Source organism: Salvia hispanica, chromosome 5 (genome assembly GCF_023119035.1).
Source record: "Salvia hispanica cultivar TCC Black 2014 chromosome 5, UniMelb_Shisp_WGS_1.0, whole genome shotgun sequence".
In the NCBI taxonomy this organism is placed as follows: Eukaryota; Viridiplantae; Streptophyta; class Magnoliopsida; order Lamiales; family Lamiaceae; genus Salvia; species Salvia hispanica.
This window is the reverse complement of record NC_062969.1, coordinates 4189270-4209724: the sequence shown is the minus strand read 5'-3', so window position 1 is coordinate 4209724 and position 20455 is coordinate 4189270. Positions and strand designations below refer to the sequence as shown.

General features: G+C 36.5%; 3 protein-coding genes across 4 annotated transcripts; 1 reads left to right on the top strand and 2 right to left on the bottom strand.

The window, feature by feature from the left end:
• Positions 1–1790: 1790 nt before the first annotated feature.
• Positions 1791–5273, bottom strand: LOC125188204 (pentatricopeptide repeat-containing protein At5g03800). Its single transcript, XM_048084968.1, has 3 exons — positions 5133–5273; positions 4954–5045; positions 1791–4731 (listed from the first exon to the last, which is right to left on the bottom strand). The coding sequence occupies exon 3, from the start codon at positions 4658–4660 to the stop codon at positions 1967–1969; it is 2694 nt and encodes an 897-aa protein (XP_047940925.1). The 5' UTR covers positions 4661–4731; positions 4954–5045; positions 5133–5273; the 3' UTR covers positions 1791–1966.
• A 4316-nt stretch (positions 5274–9589) lies between these two features.
• On the top strand, positions 9590–11277 carry LOC125188207 (AAA-ATPase At3g28580-like). Its single transcript, XM_048084972.1, has one exon. The coding sequence runs from the start codon at positions 9678–9680 to the stop codon at positions 11145–11147; it is 1470 nt and encodes a 489-aa protein (XP_047940929.1). The 5' UTR covers positions 9590–9677; the 3' UTR covers positions 11148–11277.
• Positions 11278–11379: 102 nt separating this feature from the next.
• Positions 11380–18525, bottom strand: LOC125188205 (DDT domain-containing protein DDR4-like). Of its 2 annotated transcripts, XM_048084970.1 has the most exons (13): positions 18180–18525; positions 17782–18113; positions 17574–17684; positions 16048–16134; positions 15934–15971; positions 15747–15828; positions 14889–14995; positions 14547–14703; positions 13631–13723; positions 13340–13463; positions 12903–12945; positions 12576–12794; positions 11380–12472 (listed from the first exon to the last, which is right to left on the bottom strand). In XM_048084970.1, the coding sequence occupies exons 1-13, from the start codon at positions 18286–18288 to the stop codon at positions 11734–11736; spliced, it is 2241 nt and encodes a 746-aa protein (XP_047940927.1). In that variant the 5' UTR covers positions 18289–18525; the 3' UTR covers positions 11380–11733. The 2 variants fall into 2 exon arrangements, with proteins under 2 accessions (XP_047940927.1, XP_047940926.1); XM_048084969.1 differs by having other exon boundaries at positions 17782–18525.
• Positions 18526–20455: the final 1930 nt, after the last annotated feature.

Sequence of the window (20455 nt, the reverse complement as noted above, 5' to 3'; positions counted from 1 at the left end):
CTCAGCTCATTAATGGGAGATTCTTATCTACGATGCCTTTCTAAATATTCAAGAAAAATTTAGAACCCTCCCTCCCGACATTGACATCCTCTTAATATGATATTGAACAAGTTTTTCTTCATTTCCCCAGGTTGAAATGAGAACAAAATTGTATCGATTCCAGCAACTCAACATATGGTAGGGAGGTGCTTTTGCAAAACCACAGCATGGAAGATAAAAAATACAACTAGTAACAAGTTCAAAAAAGTGAAACTCACTTACTGCGAAAATATATTAGAACAAAAATAGTCCAAAAGAGTAATAATACATTAGCACCATATCATAACAGCATAGGATCCGGATGCGGGATTGTTTTAAGTTTTAAAACACTACAATAACTCAAGATTACTACATAGACTCCTAGGACAAAATGTAGTGGGGCAAAGTTTATTTATTGAAACTGAGACTAGCTATCACAAAGAGAACAATTACGATATTAATACCTCAACCCGAATATCACATAATGCCTTTAGATTAAACACTCGATCCCAGGATCAAGTGTATTGTACGCCTCAACTCTTTTTTAACATGTAAAACATGCGTCTCTGGAACACAAGTACAAAAAAACTTTGGACTGTGTTGAGCTATGAATCTACTCACCCGTGTGATGCAACTCTAGGTAGATCTCCTTCTGCAACCTGCAGTAGAGAACCACACTAGGCAAATCCAACATTACTCTGAGAAAGATTTGAGTACATTTCCAGCGTTAAAAGTGAGATTAACCACTGCCAACAATCCCTCAGCTTTCTACATAAGATGGTAATCCAAGTAGAATGATTATGTGCCATTCTGGTAACAGGGGGATTGGCCTAGGAAAGAGAAGCAAAAATACCCACATAAAGAGAACTGGTTCCAATGTTAGCAGCAATGCTTATCAAACAACAATCACAACTACACGGTATACATACACCAGAATAAAAGTAGTTCTCACCTAACTTGTATAATATCATACTTAGTAGTTAAATTTGTAATGATGAATTATTTGGATAGAGTTGTTGCGAAGGAACTCGTATACCTTCTACTATATATCTATGAATAATAACAAACTATAGTTTGTAACCAAAATTCAGAGAGTTCGCAAATAAAATGTATATTCATTGACATTTCTCCACATGAAAATAAAGGTTAACTAAAAGGGAATTAGCATTGAAACTTATTGGTTAAAACTGTCACTGTGAAATATGATATTCTTGTGAGAGAATTATCTTGCATTACATTGTTATAATCATATGAACTCTTGATATGATGATAACATTACATGGCTAACATTGAATGAGTTGCAAGCAACTTAAAGAATAATTCCAGAAATATGAAATGAAAACAACTAAAATATCACCTCTAAGTCGAAATAATTATCTATGCCAAATTTTGCAAGACATTGAGAAATCAGATTGGTACAGAGTTGGCAGTTAGATTCCATCTAACTCAATCTTACAGGCATGATATTGCCATATTGGCCATCTAGTCATCTGGAGACGATAAACACGCAACAAAAGGAACTACTTAGTCTGCAAATCTAGTCATGAAGATTTATGTCCCACTAAGCATGCCTTTGATCTGAATGGATCTTGACTATACTTTGAAATTGGTCATCCAGATATTAAAGGAATTATATATATCTCACAACCAAAGGAACTTTAACAACTCTTAAAAAAAGAAATAAAATACTAATGAACTGGATGGAGCTATCAGCCCAAAAGTTTATGGGCTTAGGTTGAATGAAAGTAACTGATACAAGTAGCCTAGAAATCTTAGTCATTGAGTAGCTTGTTTCATTAGACTGCATATTTTACTTACATTTTACATTACAACACATTCAGCCAAGCATTCGCCCAAAACTGAAAAAAGAACAGTATCTATGTATATACATGCATGCCACATTAATATTCAAAACTCTAAAAACAGATACCAACCAAAATTCAGCCTGTTACCAATGATCGCAGCAGGAGCATTCACCATTTACAAAACAGTGAAAACCCGAAGCATCTCTCACATGTATCTCCCTCTTCGTAACAACCGAAACATACTTGAAAAATGTATGGCAGTCCCCACAAACATGTATATTCTTCCTCACCCTCACAGGCTTCCCTCGACCCGTCACCAGCAGTCCGTAGGCAACTGCCAGTTTCCCACTATGGTATAACAAGAAATTGGTCTTCTGATGCTCCTCCACCTCATGAAGAACGAACCTTGTGTCAGGCGTGTAGCCAGCTCTCGAGCATTCCAAAAACAGTATCTCCAGCGCACTGTAAATGTCCTTCGCCTCTGGATGCGATTTATCCCTCCCAAAGAAGGAATGCACCTTGTTCTCATGAATGATCCAGCTCCGCCCAGGGAATTTCTGTATCCCTTTTGATTTCATCTCTTCTCGAACAAGATCAGAGCAGTGCCACCTCCCAGACACGGAGTAAAGATTTGATTGTAGTATGTACGTGGACGGATCTTGTGGCTTGAGCCTCAGTATTTCCTGTGCAGCCCTTCTCCCAATTGTTGCTTTTTTGTGCAGTCTGCAACTGTCAAGCAAGGCTTTCCAAACACAAGTCTTTGGCTCAAATGGCATATTCTTGATTATCTTCTCTGCTGCTTCTAGAAGCCCCCAAAATCCATACACACCAACCAAGCTAGCATAGTGCTCCGAGTTGGGTTCTACATTATAGTTATGCTTCATGGAGAGGAAGAACTCAAGGCACTGTTCAACGAGATTCGACTTAGTGTGGCGATAAGCTGAGATGATTAATACACATGTGACTGGGTCAGGCTGTATACCTCCTTTCACCATCTTCTTCCATGCATCCAAGGCCTTCTCCCCCTGCCTGTTAAGGATATGGCCGGATAACAGGCAGTTCCATGAGACTATGTCGTGTTCAGACATGCTGTCAAACACCCCAATGGCTCGTTCCATATCCCCACACTTGGAGTACATGCTCACTATGGCGTTTCCAACTCCTATATCAGATAAAGAACCATGTTTTATAGCACGGCAGTGAAATTGTTCGCCAAGAGTTTGGAAACCTAAATCCCCACACACTCCAAGTAATGAAGCTAATGCAACCTCATCAATGGAAATGTGTTGCTCTTCTTCATTGATCAAAGAGATTGCTTTCTCTAACTCTGAGTGTCGGGCATATCCACACACCATCGTTGTCAGCATGATTGAGCTTCTCTCTGACAGTGGTAGTTGATAGAATATCTTCTCAGCGTCATCCATTCTAGCACACCTAGTGCACATATCAAGCAGTGCAGCTTGGATAAAATCATCATTTCCAAAACCAATCTTGACAACAAAGGCCTGAATCTGTTTGCTGAACCTCGAATGCTTGCTCAAACCACAAGCATGTAAAACACTGGACAATGTGAAGTCAGTTAACTCGACTCCTTCCTCCACCATTCTGCAAAAGAGCCTCAACGCCCTTGAGCTATCATCATTTTGGCAAAATCCAGCTAAGAGGGCGTTGTAAGCAATGGGGTTCTTCTCAGGCATCCTACAGAAGACATCTAAAGCCGAACCAACACGCCCAAATCCCATATATGCACAAACCATTGCAGTCCATGTAAAGCCATCTCGCATAGACATACTGCTAAACAGATTTTCAACATCTTCCACACATCCACGCTTAGCATAAAACTGTATTAATGCATTTCTCACACTCAAATTGCTGCCATAGCCTATTTTAAGTGCATATGCATGAACTCCCTTCCCATACATAGTCGATGATGATGAACATCTTGCACAAGCGGTTAATATACTAGAAAGGGTGAAATAATCTGCTCTACAGCCCTCTTTCATCCCTACCAACATATCATAAAACAGTTCAAATGCTTCACCATACAAACCCTCCTTAACAACACACGAAATCACAGTATTCCAAGAAGCAATGTCTCTCTCACACATTTCATTGAACAGTTTGACCACAAAATTGAAACAACCACTTTTCCCATACAACCCCATTGCAGCATTGGCAACGAAACTGCAATTAACATGACCGGTTTTGATCGACAAGGCATGAATTTGGGAACCCAGACCTAAATCCACCAAACACATACAAGCAGTCAAAATTGAAACAAAAGCATACGCGTTGGGTTCAATTCCAGACATTCTCATGTCAATGAACAGCGCGACAGCTTCTTCCCCGCGGCCCGATTTCGCTAAGCCCGAAATCAGAGCAGTATAGGACACAACATCCGGTTTCGCAATTAAATGGAAAACCCTCTCCGCGTAGTTCAAGTGACCCAATTCAAGATAAGATGTAATAAGAAAATTACAGAGGCGTATGTCTTGCCGACTCTTGATAATTGAAGCGTGAACTGCTTTGCCTAGCTGAATATCGGCGTACTCGCGGGAAAGTTTGAGCAACCGAGAAATCTCATCGTTGGACAAAGGTTGAATGTTATCAGAGTGGTTTGGAGTGAGTATGTGTTCGAAAGGTGGAGTTTTGGAGAGTAAAAATGGTGGGGCTGAGAAGAGCTGGGGCTTGGGAGAGGAGAGAGAAAGAGGAGTTTTGGATGGAGAAAGGAAACATGTGGTTTTGATGGGAGTAGGGGATTTGCGGAGGTGAGAAAGAGGAGAGGAGGAGGAGGAGGCGGAGTCGAAGGGAGGGTGGCCAAGAAACGCGTGCAGCATGCTTGGCTTGGCTCTGGGAGCTACTCAACCAGTTGTCCAATTAATGGCTGAAAACAGTGGTTCTGCAGCATCTACACACATAAATTCACAACATAGATGAACCAAAATTAAACAAGAACTTAAAACCAACCAACAATTGATTCACATCTATACATATCTAATGGGGCAGTTGTAAATACAAGGAACCTATCATACGAGGAAAGCCGATTTAGAGGCAAAGTTGAGTGAATTTGATTAAAATATTGAGCAACTATTTCATAAGTCTAAGGTCTCATCAGAAGAGAGAAAATAACCTGCTGCTAGGTAGAGACTTTAATGAATCGGGGGTGAAACCGCTGTAGAGTCAACATCGATGCTTCAATCAATCCTCTCTAAATGGTTCTCCCTGGCATTCAGATATACATATGTATGAAAATTCATCTCATTGTGCAAATATACTATATTTATTTACAAGTGAAAAATGCAGAAGTACACTGTAATGTAAGGTGTGATTCCAATGTAGCAAACCAGGTGGAAGCAGTGACACAGTCGAGGAGTGAGAGAAAGAAGATATTGTGATTTTGTGGTTTGGGAGAAGAGGAGAGAGGAGGGTATTCTTCCTAATTTACTGTTGAGCCACTGCAATATGCATTTGCACAATTTGTATATGCTTTTTAATCACATAAGCTTAATTCATTTAAATAATGGGTTCATATTATTTTACAATAAACTTAAGATTAATAATTAATTATTCACTTATATAATTTGTGATATCATATATGAAATCCTACTAATATTTAATAGTAGTATTAATAAACAGATTAAATAATCATTTGAATCCATTATTTAAATTAATTAAGCATATTAAGCGAAATAGAAAATAAATAAAGCTTGGGCCATTAAAAATTCCTTCCACAATATTATATTTGAATGATACTGATATTCCATATTTACGATTTTATGTAAGTGTATTTTTCGTTGTATTTATAAATTGTAGTAGTATTTAATTTATTAATTTATAGTATATTTTTTTGATAACGTGTTGTGGGGTTAATGTGTAATTTAAATATATATAGGTATGGTGAAAAAAAAGGTGAATAGGTGAAAAAATAATTTATAAAAAATATATAATTTAGGTATGGTTAAAAAATATAATAAAATATGGGTAATGGGGTTTTTAACTATTCCATAATTTGAAAGTTCATACTAGTGGTTCCTTTGTCCGTCCATTATCTAAAAGATCTGGAGTTCGAGACTCTTTAGGCGCGCATAGCTGTATTGTTTTTTTTTTATAGTACTCCATTTCTCTTTTATGTTTAATAGTTAATCCCTAATATATCTGTGTTGTTTTTTTATAATACTCCATTTCTCTTTTATGTTTATTAGTTAATCCCTAATATATTACTATATTACTCCATAAATTTATATTTATTCCTTTCATTTTAAAATTTAAAATTATACATATATCTAAGTAGTATAAAAAATTATTCTTTAACATACGTAAAATAAGATATAGTAATATCTTTTCTTTCATTTTGAAATTCTAATCTATATATATCTCTTTTACTTTACTCTCATTTCATTAACTCACAAAACAATACTATTAACTCACAAAACAATACTACTACATAAGATCTTGTGTCGATTCCCAAATATTTCATATTTAGTGGGCGGATGGAGTATTTATTATCTTCACAATTAAGAAAATAAATAAATTCACATTGACTTTATCTGCACATGTTTTATAGTTTCTATTGTCCATGTTTTAATTATTTTTACTATTTATGTGTTCTTCTCAACGATCTCTCCTATTGTTATGTGTCTATTACTTATCGCTCTGAATAATATTGACACCAAAAAATTGTACAATTATCAATCAGAAATTTGGGCCCCTACCGTTAAATTGCTGGCTCCGCCACTGGTTCATACCTTTTCAGGACGAGGTGGTTTATACTCGCCAGGACGGAGGGAGTATCTAATGTAGTACTTAGTATTTACTCCCTCCGTCCTAATTTTATAGTCACATTTTGCCATAAAAGTCCGTCCCACATTTATAGTCACATTTAGAATTTTTCATATTTGGATATAAAATTTTACCCCATTATTCACTAAAATTACACTCAAATGTCATTATCAACACAAACATAAACCAAAACAAAAATAAAAAAACTAAAAAGTCAACAAAGGACCCACCTTCAACCAACTCACTTAATTATTACACAATCCTTCATCTCACTTTATTTATTACACACTCCACCATCTCACTCTTCCATCTCACTTTATTTATTACACACTCCACCAATTCCTTAAAACTCGTGCCCTAACTAAATGTGACTATAAATGTGGGACGGAGGGAGTAATTTGTTACTAGTTACTACTATACTATATACTCCATCTTTTCCAAGCACATCGGTACATTTTTCTTTTTCTTAATGAATTTTCTAAAATAAAAAAATCTTTATCTCCATTTGGTTGAGCAAATCGACATCATTAGATAGCACACACGAACAAACAACAAATATTGGATAACTAAAAACAAAACAATACCAAAGCAACAATCTTTGTCCAATTAATAGCTAAATCATAAAACTGAAATCAATAAATTCGCAACAGGTGAATTAGAGGGGAAAAAAAAGACATGATTATCATCCATCAACCAACAAAAACAAATATTCAATCCACAACAACAAATATCACCAAAAACGAAAGTTTCATGATATTTAATAAATCCAAAAAAAGTTATAATAAAATAAATCCGATACTTATTATTTTAATTTGGAATGAACGAAGTCATGTTATTTCTTGTGTATAAGTTTAAATTTTCATTTTTTTTTGTATTATATTAATATAGTAAAGTGTGTTTATTCCCCTTGTATATATTTACTTGTGTTATAATCAGTCTATATGTATTTGGTTTTTAAAAAAAAATTGATTCAATATAGTGTTTTGTTATACAAAATCTTACGTACTACAGTTATTACATTTTAAATTCATGTAATGATAAAAGTGATTTACATTATTTTTTGAAAAATTATTAAGTATAGTCTGTCAAAGAATATACTTCTACATTAGTCCATTCACCCAAAAGATGTACTACTCCCTACATCCAATTATTTTGAGCTGTTGTATTAAAATGACACATTCCGAATAAACACGTCTGTATTTTATTATTCTGTCTTACATTCTCTTTCCATTTAATTCAGGGAATGATAGTATTTGTGAGAAAAAAACTACGTCTGTCCATTCACTTAAATATGGGCAATGATAGTATCACATAAAATGTTTGAGAGAAAAAACTACGTCCGTCCATTCACTAAATATGGGTGTTGGCATAGTAAGAATAGATTTTCCATTTTATCCATCCACCGACTACCTACGTGACAATTCTAAAAAGTAAAAACTCATCTCACATTGCTTTTAGAATTTATTGCTCTAACTTGTTTTATGAATCTAAAATAGAGATAGTATTTCGATTTTGACTTCTCATCCGTTAGACGGTACAATTCAATTCCTCATCATTCAAGATCAAGAAAAAGTTGTATCTCAATGAAATTTGCGGAAAAAGGGATAAAGGAGAAGGAATGATATCAAACTGATTAGTCATAGTCGTATCATAATCATTAACTTTTTTCTTCAAGTCGGTTTAGTTAAAGTGTAGGAAACACACGCAACTCCCAATCAAAAAGAAGTCATTAATTTATTGTTATAGTATAGTACAAATTAAGGAATTTTTCCGAATTCAAATTTTGATCTAATTTGTAGTAAGTTCTTTTGCTTTTAATTGATTGTGATTTTGCAATCAAAATAAGTTTAGCCCACGTTAGAGTTAAGAGGTGGCACAATAACAAAACCTTGAGAAAAAGGTGTTCCCATTAAAAACCCCTGAAATCCCAATATAGGTGTAAACCAACCCAATTGTATAATCAGAACTAATTGAAAATATCTCGTCAGAAAAATAAAAATAATTGATTGAAAATATAGTAAATTATATGCATAATTTCTTTATGATATATTTACAAACTATTATCATTATTTCCTACCACCATTGCAATTTGCATTAACTTTACATAACCAATCCAGCTCATATGTGAAATGAATCAAACCCCAATTATTAATGTGAGGAAGATGAAGTTAAAACTAGTGTCGTGGTGCAAAAGATTCGAAGAATTGCTATGCAAATACAATGACGAAGATGATTACGAAATACTACTACTACTCTTTTTTTGTTTATTATTACTCCATGGAATTCTTGCACACGCCTCTCTTTGTCTTATATGTAAATTAGGGGCAATTTCCTTTTCATTTCGTCGAAAGTTGTCAATTTTCTTTGGTTAGTAGTAGTACTAGCATCGTAGACCCAATTGTCAAAAAATCACGAATTCAATATTCGACATCATGATATATTGGCAATTTGGCATGCGTCTAATGTATGATTAAGTGTTGAAATAATTAGCCGTCTCTCAATTTGTAGATCCATAAAATTTTGTTACAACATTAAAATGTACTATCGAGCATCTATCTTGGAACTAACTCAAACTTGTGATTATCATTGTGCAATGGTGATCTTAATTCACAGAAAAAAGTATGTTTTGGACGAGATGCACATTATAAGGAGAGTACTTACTTTTCTTAAAAAATTGAACTTTCAATCTTTACGAGTATGGTCTGGTTATGCCCTTGCTAGAGTCTAGACAAACTTTTACACCACCAAGTTTAACCAAATGACTCATTTCTCGAAATGAAATCCACCTACCATTTCTATTTTAAATCAATCTATTTGTGATTGAGATGCTTGGACTAGTGAACTGGAAAAGCAAAAGGAAATTGGACTAGTGTGACACTCATCTCAAATACAACCAAATTATATATGTATACTTTCCACTACCAAGCTGACTCATACCACACATATGCCTTTTCCTTAACCACTTTTCATGCCTATAAAAACACATAACTCCCATTCTATACTCCTCTCATCTTCCCTTTCTCAATCTATCAAACTGAAAAAAATTATAAAAAAAAAGAGCCTACCTTCCCAAAAATGATACTTCCAGTAAAGAGCATGCCGGAGACTTGGAGCGCAGTCGGCTCCACCCTCGTCACCTTCATCTTCTTCTGGAACATGATCCAACGGTACTGCCCACCGGAGATCCGTCACTACCTCGAGAAATGCACCGCGAGGCTGTCCGGATTCTTGAATCCAAACATCCAGGTTTCCATCCACGAGTACACTGGAAACCATCTCCGGCCTCACGAGGCCTACAGCATCGTCAATGCATATTTGAGTTTGAATTCCTTCAACGCCAAACGGCTCAAGGCTGAGATGGCGAAAGAGAATGACAACAAGCTAATGCTGAGCATGGATGAGTACGAGGAGACAACAGATGTGTTCAATGGAGTCCAGGTGACGTGGACCGCCGGAAAGGTCTCCACTCCTCCACGGAATGGGGGGTTTTCGCACTACCTGGAGCCGGAGCGGAGGTTCTACAAGCTCAAGTTCCACAAGTGCTACAAGAAGATGATGACGGAGGAGTACCTGGAGCATGTGATCAGAAAAGGGAGAGAGATCCAGGCGAGGAACAGGCAGCGGAAGCTCTACACCAACGGCCACAGCTCGTATTGGAGCCATATCGTGTTCGAGCATCCGGCCAAGTTTGCGACTCTGGCAATGGCGCCGGAGAAGAAGGAGGAGATCGTCGATGATCTGCTGACTTTTACAAAGAGTAAAGATTACTATGCAAGAATAGGCAAGGCGTGGAAAAGGGGTTATCTGCTGTATGGCCCTCCTGGAACAGGGAAATCTACAATGATCGCAGCCATGGCTAACTTACTCGACTATGATGTTTATGATCTCGAGCTTACATCGGTGAAGGACAACACGGAGCTCAGGAAGCTTTTGACAGAGACAACAACTAAATCAATTATTGTGATAGAGGATATCGACTGCTCTCTCGACTTGACAGGCCAAAGGAAGAAGAAAGAGGAGAAACCTGCAGAGGAGAAGCCTGAAAAAGTCGAGAAGAAGAGTTCTCGTAAAGAGAAGGAAGAGAGTGGCAGCAAGGTCACACTGTCAGGTCTGCTGAATTTCATAGACGGCCTGTGGTCTGCCTGTGCAGGGGAGAGATTAATAGTGTTCACAACAAACTATGTGGATAAGCTCGACCCAGCTCTTACAAGAAGGGGCAGAATGGACAAGCATATCGAGCTATCTTACTGCAAATATGAAGGATTTAAAGTGCTTGCGAAGAATTACCTTGAACTTGATGGACATCCATTGTTCCAGTCCATCGAAGAGCTGATCCTGGAGGTCGAGATAACACCAGCTGATGTTGCTGAAAACCTCATGCCAAAATCTGCAAAAGAAGGGCCGGAGCAATGCCTGCAAAATCTCATATGCGTTCTTAAGGAAACAAAGAACAGAAAATGCAGAGAAGATAAAGATGCAGAGAATAATGACGATGGAGAGACCATCGAGGATGCAGCTGCTGTAATAGACACACATGCTATGTAATCAGTGTAATAGTAAACTGGTTAAGAGAACGAAGTAGAGGCACCAATGACTCATAATTCGCATGAGACAGTCTTATCTATCTAGGCATAGGCTTATGGTCTTTTTACATATATAAATTATTTAAATTCAATATAATTGATGGAAAAAAAAAACATGATGAGATCCCAGTTTCAAGAAGCTTCATACTAGCATGGATGTTAATCATAGAAATGTAACACTGAGCCAAGGAGTCTAATAAAAGGTGATTCTTTTGTTGCAAATATTAGTTAAGTTATTGTACAACATCTCATCAGAGGAGTAAGAACTCCCAACAGAGTTTCCCATCCATATCACATCCTGCTTTTTTCTTTCTTAAATGTAAAACATACTGTAGAACTGACTTAGTCTACACCATCTTCTCAGCAAAAAGCAACTCCCAGCAGGAAAAGATAAATAAACTGCACGAGGGACATCAGTTGAGTTTTGGCGAGTGAGAACTCTCTAATAGTCGGCATGGGTTGCCACAAATGTAGATATTATCAATCAGAAAGCATCAGCTTCACCAGGGTAAAACTTGTAACTCCTCACATTTTGGTAGAATGGATGTTCAAAAGCCATCTCTGTCGTCATCTTTCACTGAGTTGGGACCATCATCACAACCAGAACCCGGAGCAAGTTCGTTTAGATCAAGAAAACCTCTTTGGCTCACCATTTCAACATCGTCATCTCCGTGGTTCTCTTGTTCTGGTGGAATGGGTGGCTTTTCCTCGACCACCTCGGGTTGCTGCATCTCAATAAGCTGATCAGCATGGACATCCTCCTGGTTACTGATTTTCTCTTCAGAATCTTGCATACCGGTTGAGAACTCTGCGCCACCACTTGAGTATGAGGGCTCGTTTGGCACATTTGATTTCTCAGGTTTTGTTTGATCATTGTCAGATTCAGACATCTCATATTGTTTATAGTTAATGCGATTTCTGGTGGCCCTTTTACTTCGCCTGAGACCTGACTTTAGGTCACCAACTGACCTAAGTTTTGTTTCTCTCCTAGTTCGGCCTGGCAATGCTTTCGTATGGCGTGGCACATCACTATCCTCACTGGAACTCAATATATCATCTTCTTCTTCCTCTTCCTCCTCTTCATGATTTTCTTCGTCCCAGTGGTACTCCTCATCGCCTTCAGAGCTACTTGACATCTTCCTTCGCTTCCGTCTTTTAAGATATTCATCATCATAAACCACTTCACCAACTATGTCATCATCACTGTCAAAATCAGCCTCAATATCTGAGACTGCTTCTACATAGTCTTTCACTGAATAACGTTCAGGCCTTTGCTTCTGGCGATCACTACAGGAAAATAAAAAAGAAAACAAGTGATTTTATAAGTTTATTAAGAATTACAAGAGACACACAAACAAACAATACAATCCAGGGGAGTGAATCGCCATACCTCCGGTCCAATGTTTCAGTTTTGTGATCTTCATAAAACTCTCCATCATCATCATCGTCGTCATCATCATCATCTTCATAAGGAGAATTAGGAGAAACAGCACTGAAAGTGAGGTTTTGAGAGTGTTGTGATGTGACATCCAATCTACCATTTCTAGACAGTTCATGTTTCATGGGAGGATCTCCTCCATCAAAATGTTCGGGAGATTGTTTGTTCTGTCTGGTAGGGATTATAAGACAAAAAAAGGGTGAAGTATTTCCAAATTAAATATATGGAGAAGTAACATTACAAGTAGTTCATAGAAATTCTGGGGGCTAAGATCCTCACTTGGTGACCTTTATAGCTTCATTTATTGAGTGATCATAATCGTCTGCAAAAAATGTAAGAATTATATCAATGGTGTGGAGCTGAAATATCAAAACTGAAAACAAGGTCAGCAACCGTTTGTTATATAAAGAAGCACGGAACACCTATTATGTTGGATGCTAAGTGATATGTTAGCCACTTAGCCTAATGGTTATTCAAACCCCTTCATTAAGTTTTTGAGGAACTAATTTATTAACTTCATGCCAGCACATCAATCAGCGGCAAGAAACAGAGTACAATTTTTTCCAACATAAAATTTGACAAGTGTCATGACTCATAAAATTTATCATAGTTATAATTTTAGAGAACTTTCAAGTTCCAAGTCATTATTGAACTGGAAAATAATGAAAAAGCATAACACAAGGGAGAAAATACTAAGAGAGCTATATGGCACGTACTGAAAGTATAAGTCACAGGTTTTCTATCACGGAGAGAGCGTCCGGCAGCAATGGCATCCATGTTAATCATGTTATCAAGCATAAGTGCTTGTCTATGTTGCTTCTTTAACAGTTTCTCCTTCCTCTGCATATAGATACATCTTAGAACCGATCACAAAATAAATTAACTGGTTAAAAGTAATAAGATGTTCTCTTCAAGAAAAGGATGGTGATAATGCGCTTAACAGAGGACAATGGCCAAAATAAAAGAATGCAAGAAAAATCATCTTTAAATAAAGAACAATTTACCACCTTGTGGACCTTCTCAATTTCAGGAAGCATGTAATTTTTCAATTTTTTCCCAACAGAGACCTCAGTTCTATTTTTACTTGAAAAGAGCTTCTCCTGCAGGCAACAGAAGTAAAATTAACAATGAAAACATAGTAGTACCAAGTAAAGTTCAATTTTCAGAAAGTAATGTTGTAACTCGTAAGCTTGCCAAGAATAATGAGGTCAGACAATGGAACAGAAAATAAGATTCAGGCCAGATACTGACCTCACAAAAACACACAATCAGATGCACACTCTGAATTTAACTATGGTCCCTTAGATCCTAACCTGTTGCATTTACCAGTTGTAATTTCACAGCAATGGCATATTTACATCTACAATCACTACACCTCAGCTCCTCAATTAGCTAGCTTGCATACAAAATAAAACCTTTAGGACATGGCATCTTGATTTTTGACTCTAACATGAAGTTGACACAAGTGCATATTTGCAGTCTCCTCAAATGACACAATGCCAAAAATCTGCTTACACACCCAACACATGCAACTGGATCTGAATCAACTGACAGGTTTTGCCTAGTTTACTCTGCAAATCAGCATATCCATTTTCTACCACACTGCCGAAAAATAAGTCCAGATTGACTCTAATAGTCAACGGACTCAAAATCTTATGCAGTTTGTCAGACATAAACTCTCCAAAGCTCTTAAAAGCAGGTACCATACACACTTGGCATCATTTCCAGGATGGAAAAGGAGATGATTACCAAGGAATAGTGTAAAATTCTATGCAATGTAAATGAATCAGCATATGTTCATGTGTTTGTTTAGTAGAAAATGAACTCAGCATGGGAAACCAAAGGATTAAATAGAAGGATCTGGCATTTTGCTCAAGAAATATCAAAGCAAATCAATAAGACTTGATTATAATCTAAACTTACTGAAACATTCAGGAATTCATCTAAATTAGTAGCGACTGCTTCCCATTGATATGATGAATGGGGAATAGGTGGAATATTCTTTCCACGTCCTTTTTTCACCTCAACATTTCTAATCTCTCTGTATAGCCGATGGCCAATTATGGGATCATCTTCGTACCTACACAGTAAGAAGCATTCATAACTAACTTCCAAGGATATCTATATTCTACACAGAGCAAGAAAAACAATACAGAAGTATGCATGTAAGACACTGACACATCCCTAGTAGAGCTGAACCATCAACAGAAGCTATTTTCACAGAGAACAAAATGTAATCCATCATCATAGAGGACTGTAATTTACCAATATGAGACTCCATAAGAATTACCCCCTAGGCGTTCTTTGCGAAATGTTGAGAGCTGAACACCATGTTTTAATGAGTCATCTATATGGTTCCGTATATCTTCTTGCTGCCGAAGACAACCATGGTTAATTTAGCACAAGCAGTATTAACTATCTACTAATTTTTATATATTATTGAAATGGGATTAAAATATCATAATGCAGAAATCATATAAAGAAAAAACAAAGCCTGGAATTCTATGTAATATGGTGCTGGTTGCATAGATAAAAAGAACACAACTATCACAACAATAAACTAAATGCCAAAACAGCTATGATTTCAAGATATAATACTCCATATGACTTGAGATAGAAAGAGCTGAGCGTTCTTTTTGTTCACAAGCAGCATACTACTCAGCTTATTGATGCGAGATTCTTATCTACCATGCCTTTCTAAAAAAACCAGAAAAATCCAGAACCCTCCCTCCTAACATTGACATCCTCTTTACATGATACTGAACAAGTTTTTTCTTCATTTTCCCAGCTTGAAATGAGAAAAAAATAGATCAGAGAGGTACTGTTGCAAAACCAAAGCATGGAAGGTAGACAACTAGTAACAAGTTTAAAAGGTGGAACTCACTTACTACCAAATATGTTAGAATGAAAATTTTGTCCAAAAAAAAGAGCAATAATATATTAGAAATTTAGCACCATATCATAACTGCATATGAATCCAGGATGGTTTAAGTTTTAAAACACTACAGTCTACAATAATTCAACGTTACTACTTAGACTCCTAGGACATAATCTAATGGGCAAAGTTTATTTATCGAAACTGAGACTAGCTATCACAAAGAGGATAATTTACGATATTAATACCTCAACCCGAATATCGCATAATGCCTTTAAAATAACCACTCGTATCCCAGGATCAAGTGTATTGTATGCCTCAACTTCGGTCCTAAAACAAACAAAACTCAAATTCTAGTTGAGCATGTAAACATGCATCTCTGGTACACAAGTACAAAATAAACTTTGGACTGTGTTGAGATATAAATCTACTCACCCATGTGATGCAACAATAGGTAGATCTCCTTCTGCAACCTGCAGTAGAGAACCGCACTAAGTAAACCCAATATTACAAGATTGAGTAAATTTCCAGTGTCAAAAGTGAGATTACCCAGTGCCACCAATCCCTCAGCTTTCTACATAAAACGGTAATCCAAGTAGAATGATTAAGTGCCATTCTGGTAACAGGAGGAATGGCCTAGGAAAAGCAAAATACCCACATAAAGAAACAGGTTATAATGTCAGCAGTAATGCTTATCAAACAACAATTTGACAATACACATATTATTAAAAAAACACAAACCGAAACACCAGAATGCAAGTAGTTCTCACTTAACTTGTATAATATCGTACTTTGGAGTTAAATTTGTAATGATGAATTATTTGGATAGAGTAGCTGAGAAGGAACTCATATGCTTTCTATGATATACCACTCATATGCTTTCTATGATATACCTATGAATTGCAACAAACTATAGTTTGTAACCAAAATCAAGAGAGTTCATAAATAAAATCTACTCCATATTTGTGACATTTCTTCCCATGAAAATAAAGGTTAATTATGAGGGAATTAGCATTGATACTTATTGGTGAAAACTATGTCACGGGGGGAATATGACAGTATTTCTTTGAGATGATTATATTGCATATTACATTGTTATAATCATATGAACTCTTGAGATGATAATAACATCAAATGGCTAACATTGAATGAGTTGCAAACAACTTGAAGTAATAATTCCAAAAATATGAAAAGAAAATAATGAAATGACACCTATAAGTCGAATCAATTATCTCTGATAAATATTGCAAGACACTAAGAAATCAGATTGGTACAGAGTTAGCAGTCAAATTGCATGTAACTCAATCTTACATGCATGAAATTGCCATATTGGTCATCTAGTCATATGGAAACAACAAACACACAAAAAAGGAATTACTTAGTCTAGAAAATCTAGTCATCAAGATTTATGTCTCACTAAGCATTTCAGTGATCTGAATGGATCTTGACTACACTTTGAAGTTGGTCTTCCGGATATAAAAGGAACTTTATATATCTCACAACAAAAGGAACTTTAACAACTCTTTCATGCACGCCTAGAAAAAAGAGCAAAAGTTACAAGACTCTAATAATCAGTCCACCCAAGACAACTTCGACACCCCTTTACATTTATAAAACTTTTTAGCACTGGGATTAAGAGCGCAATCTCATCATAATTTATACCTATATTCCATTAAGATGATTTTTGCGCTGTTCAGACAATATTGAAAATACTTAACATCTATGCTTGCTCACTCACTCAAGGAAAAACAATGCCCACAACTTTTTCTATCATTCTTTTATGTAGTTAAGACAATCCCTTACAACAGAGTATTAATCCAAGCAGGAGATATCATCATAACATACAATGTATCATTCAAAATACAAGGTTGAACAACACGTTAAAAAAATAAAAGACAATAATGATAACATGGACTTCAGAGAATATACCAAAACTATATCAACTAACTTGAAATGACACCCAGATAACACAAGTCATAACAATTAGGAAACCATAGCTCAATGAGAAGCGACTGTTACAAAAGCAGAACTGAGGAAACAACATGACTAAAGAGGGAAATACAAGGCTAACTAACCTTTAACAGTGGCATGTGTATCTCAGCCAAAGTATTATTCGGAATAATCAAGGCCGTCTCAAACTCCTCCGCTGAAAACTCCATTTTAACATTCAATAGAGGCCTAAATACCTACACCTCACAACAAAAATAAAACACACACATCACCAGAAATCCACAAAGTTCAAATCTTGCTAGTGTTTATAACGTTTGCTCAAACAAAACATACATTCAAAAAATTGAGAATAGAAGCCAACTGCCACATGGAGCGTGTGTTCCACCGAGGCAGCTGCGAGGCCTCTGGCTCTCCGAGCAGTGGCGTAATTGCCCTACTAGTCTGCAACTGTGGCGGTGAAGTAGAGCCATCCTCCTCTCCGTTCTCCTCCTCATCACTATCCCTATAACCATCCTCCTCGGACTCATTCTTCAACAAGCTCGCAGTTAATTTCTCCCTCCTCTTCTTTTTCCTCTTCCTCTCTGCCTCCGCCTCAGCTGCAGCCTGCAGCTTGGCTGCCGCCCTTTGCGTACATGCCCTCGACGGCCTCTCCCTCCTAGTTACTACTACATTACTATTACCATTATTATCATGGGCAGACTTGACATAATTCACCTTGACACTCTTCTTACCCTGGGTGTTGTTTTCGAGGTCCGGGGAGTGGATCGGCGAGTAATGCTCCGGCAGGGCGGAGGGATCGGGGTCAAGAGAAGGGTTACATGGGAGATCAAGGGCTTGCATTGAAGCAGGCCAGGATTTGCAAATGGGCACAATAAAGCTGGGGTTTTTCTCAAAATGAGCCCAATTATTTATACGGATTATCAATGATGTTGAAGCAGATTACGCTGTAAACGTGAAAAGGGGCAAAATCAAACGATAATAGTAGCAATCATTACTGGAACAGAGAGCACGCACGGGTGCATAAAATATGGGTTTTTTGAGTTTTTGGAGAAACAAGGGAAATGGGAGAGGGGAAACAGTGACACAAAATTGGATTTAGTAAAACAGAATTATTGCTGGTAAAAGACTTTGGCTGGAAAAAAAAAAATCTGAGTTTGAGTGTAAATTTCACTTTTTTGCAGAATAAATTTACAATTTAGGAATCAACGATGAATCATTAGATCTTCTGTGACCGGATTGTGAAATACTCCCTCCGTCCAAGAATAAATGTCCCGGTCACTTTTTTATACTTGTTTTGTAAAAATGTCTTATTTACATTATTCTCTATCTTATTATATCATTTCTCCACTTTAACTATTTATTATTATTTTTACAAAACAAGTGTAAAAAAGTGACCGGGACATTTATTCGTGGACGGAGGGAGTACTTGCTTACCTTACCAATACCATATCATTTTTATATTTTGGTCGAGGTCAAATCTAGTCGATTCCAACATAATCTATTAACTTAATCACTTGTTGATTACATTAAGGGGAAGATGACTGATCTGATTTATCCTTCAAATTATAGGACTCCATTCTAATTGCCATTCATCTTTTTCAACATTAAAAATTGAAAATCGAGGCCCGTAAATATCATTACGCCTATTCTGTGGTTCATTTCTAAAGCAATTAATAATGAATTTTCTCGATGTTATAACACCAATCAATACTTTTGACAAAATAAAAGAGAGTTTTAGAGTAAAGCCCACCTCGATTGCTTAGTTTTCAAGTAGTTTCGCTTTTCCGTTATCCGGCTTCGCAACCAAAGTTTCACCTTTTTAATCACATAGGCACATATCACAAATTAGGTTCAATACTACTCTTACTCATGCATGTCTCATTACTTTTCCCTCTTCCCAACGATTCATCTTATCATTACCAATTAATCAAGACCATGTTTATCACACAAGATTATTTAACTATCAAACACACACCACACAACACAACAGCACACACACACACGCGGCACACACACACTCACGGCACACACACATACACATGTTCCCACATCCCTTTTTATCCCTCTTTCACTCAACCAAGATGCATGAGGGTTCAAGAAGACCGATTAATCGGTTAGAAGAAGAAAAAGAAGAGGTAGAAGAAGAATAAGCATAACTCTTAAACAAGAATACCTTTTTTGAGAAAAACGATCGGTAGGAAACAAGTATTAGCCTTGATTCTTCAAAGTTCTTGGATTAAACTTCAATTCTTCTCCAAAAGATAGCAAAATATTGGAGAGTAGAAGAAGAGAATTTGAGAGAGTGTATGGGAGGGAGGGGGCCGAAAATTATGGGGCTAGGGTTGGGGTGTTCTCTTATTTATAGTGCTCAACAAGATCTTTAGGTAATTAGAATAGAATATTTGGTAAGATCTCATTCTCCCAATTAAATAATAAATATTGTGAAGTAGGGAAGAAGAATTAACAAAAATAGATCCTAGGGCAAATCCCATAGGTTTCGAAAATTATGGCTTCTAAATAGCCAAGATTTTGTTTTGGTATTTTTCCATATAGAATATAATATCATGGAGCAAAATAAAAATAAGGAAAATCCTCCATGAAGCAAGGTAGGGGCGATTTCTATGCCTTTTAAATAAGGCATGGATTTTTGAATATTGACTAAAATAAAGTAAGGCAAGATCTCTTGAAGTATGGAAAGATTTGGTAGAATATTTAAATTCTAGGTATGGAAGGAAATCAAGTAAGGAGTCAAATAAAATAAAATAATTCTTTCCTTCCCAAGTAGAGTGATTTTCGAAAATCACTAGAAAATAAGGGGGCTCGATTTTTCCATCTTTAAACAAGGAAATAATTGGCTCTTGGAATTTAATTTGGATAAATATCCCAAGGATTAAATAAATTCCGGAAAAATAGAAATTCTTTCTCCAAGGGGTCTAGGGTTCGAAAATTTCAAGAATTGGGGTGACAAGTGTTGGGGTTTGTATACTAAAAGATGCTTCGAGCGTAC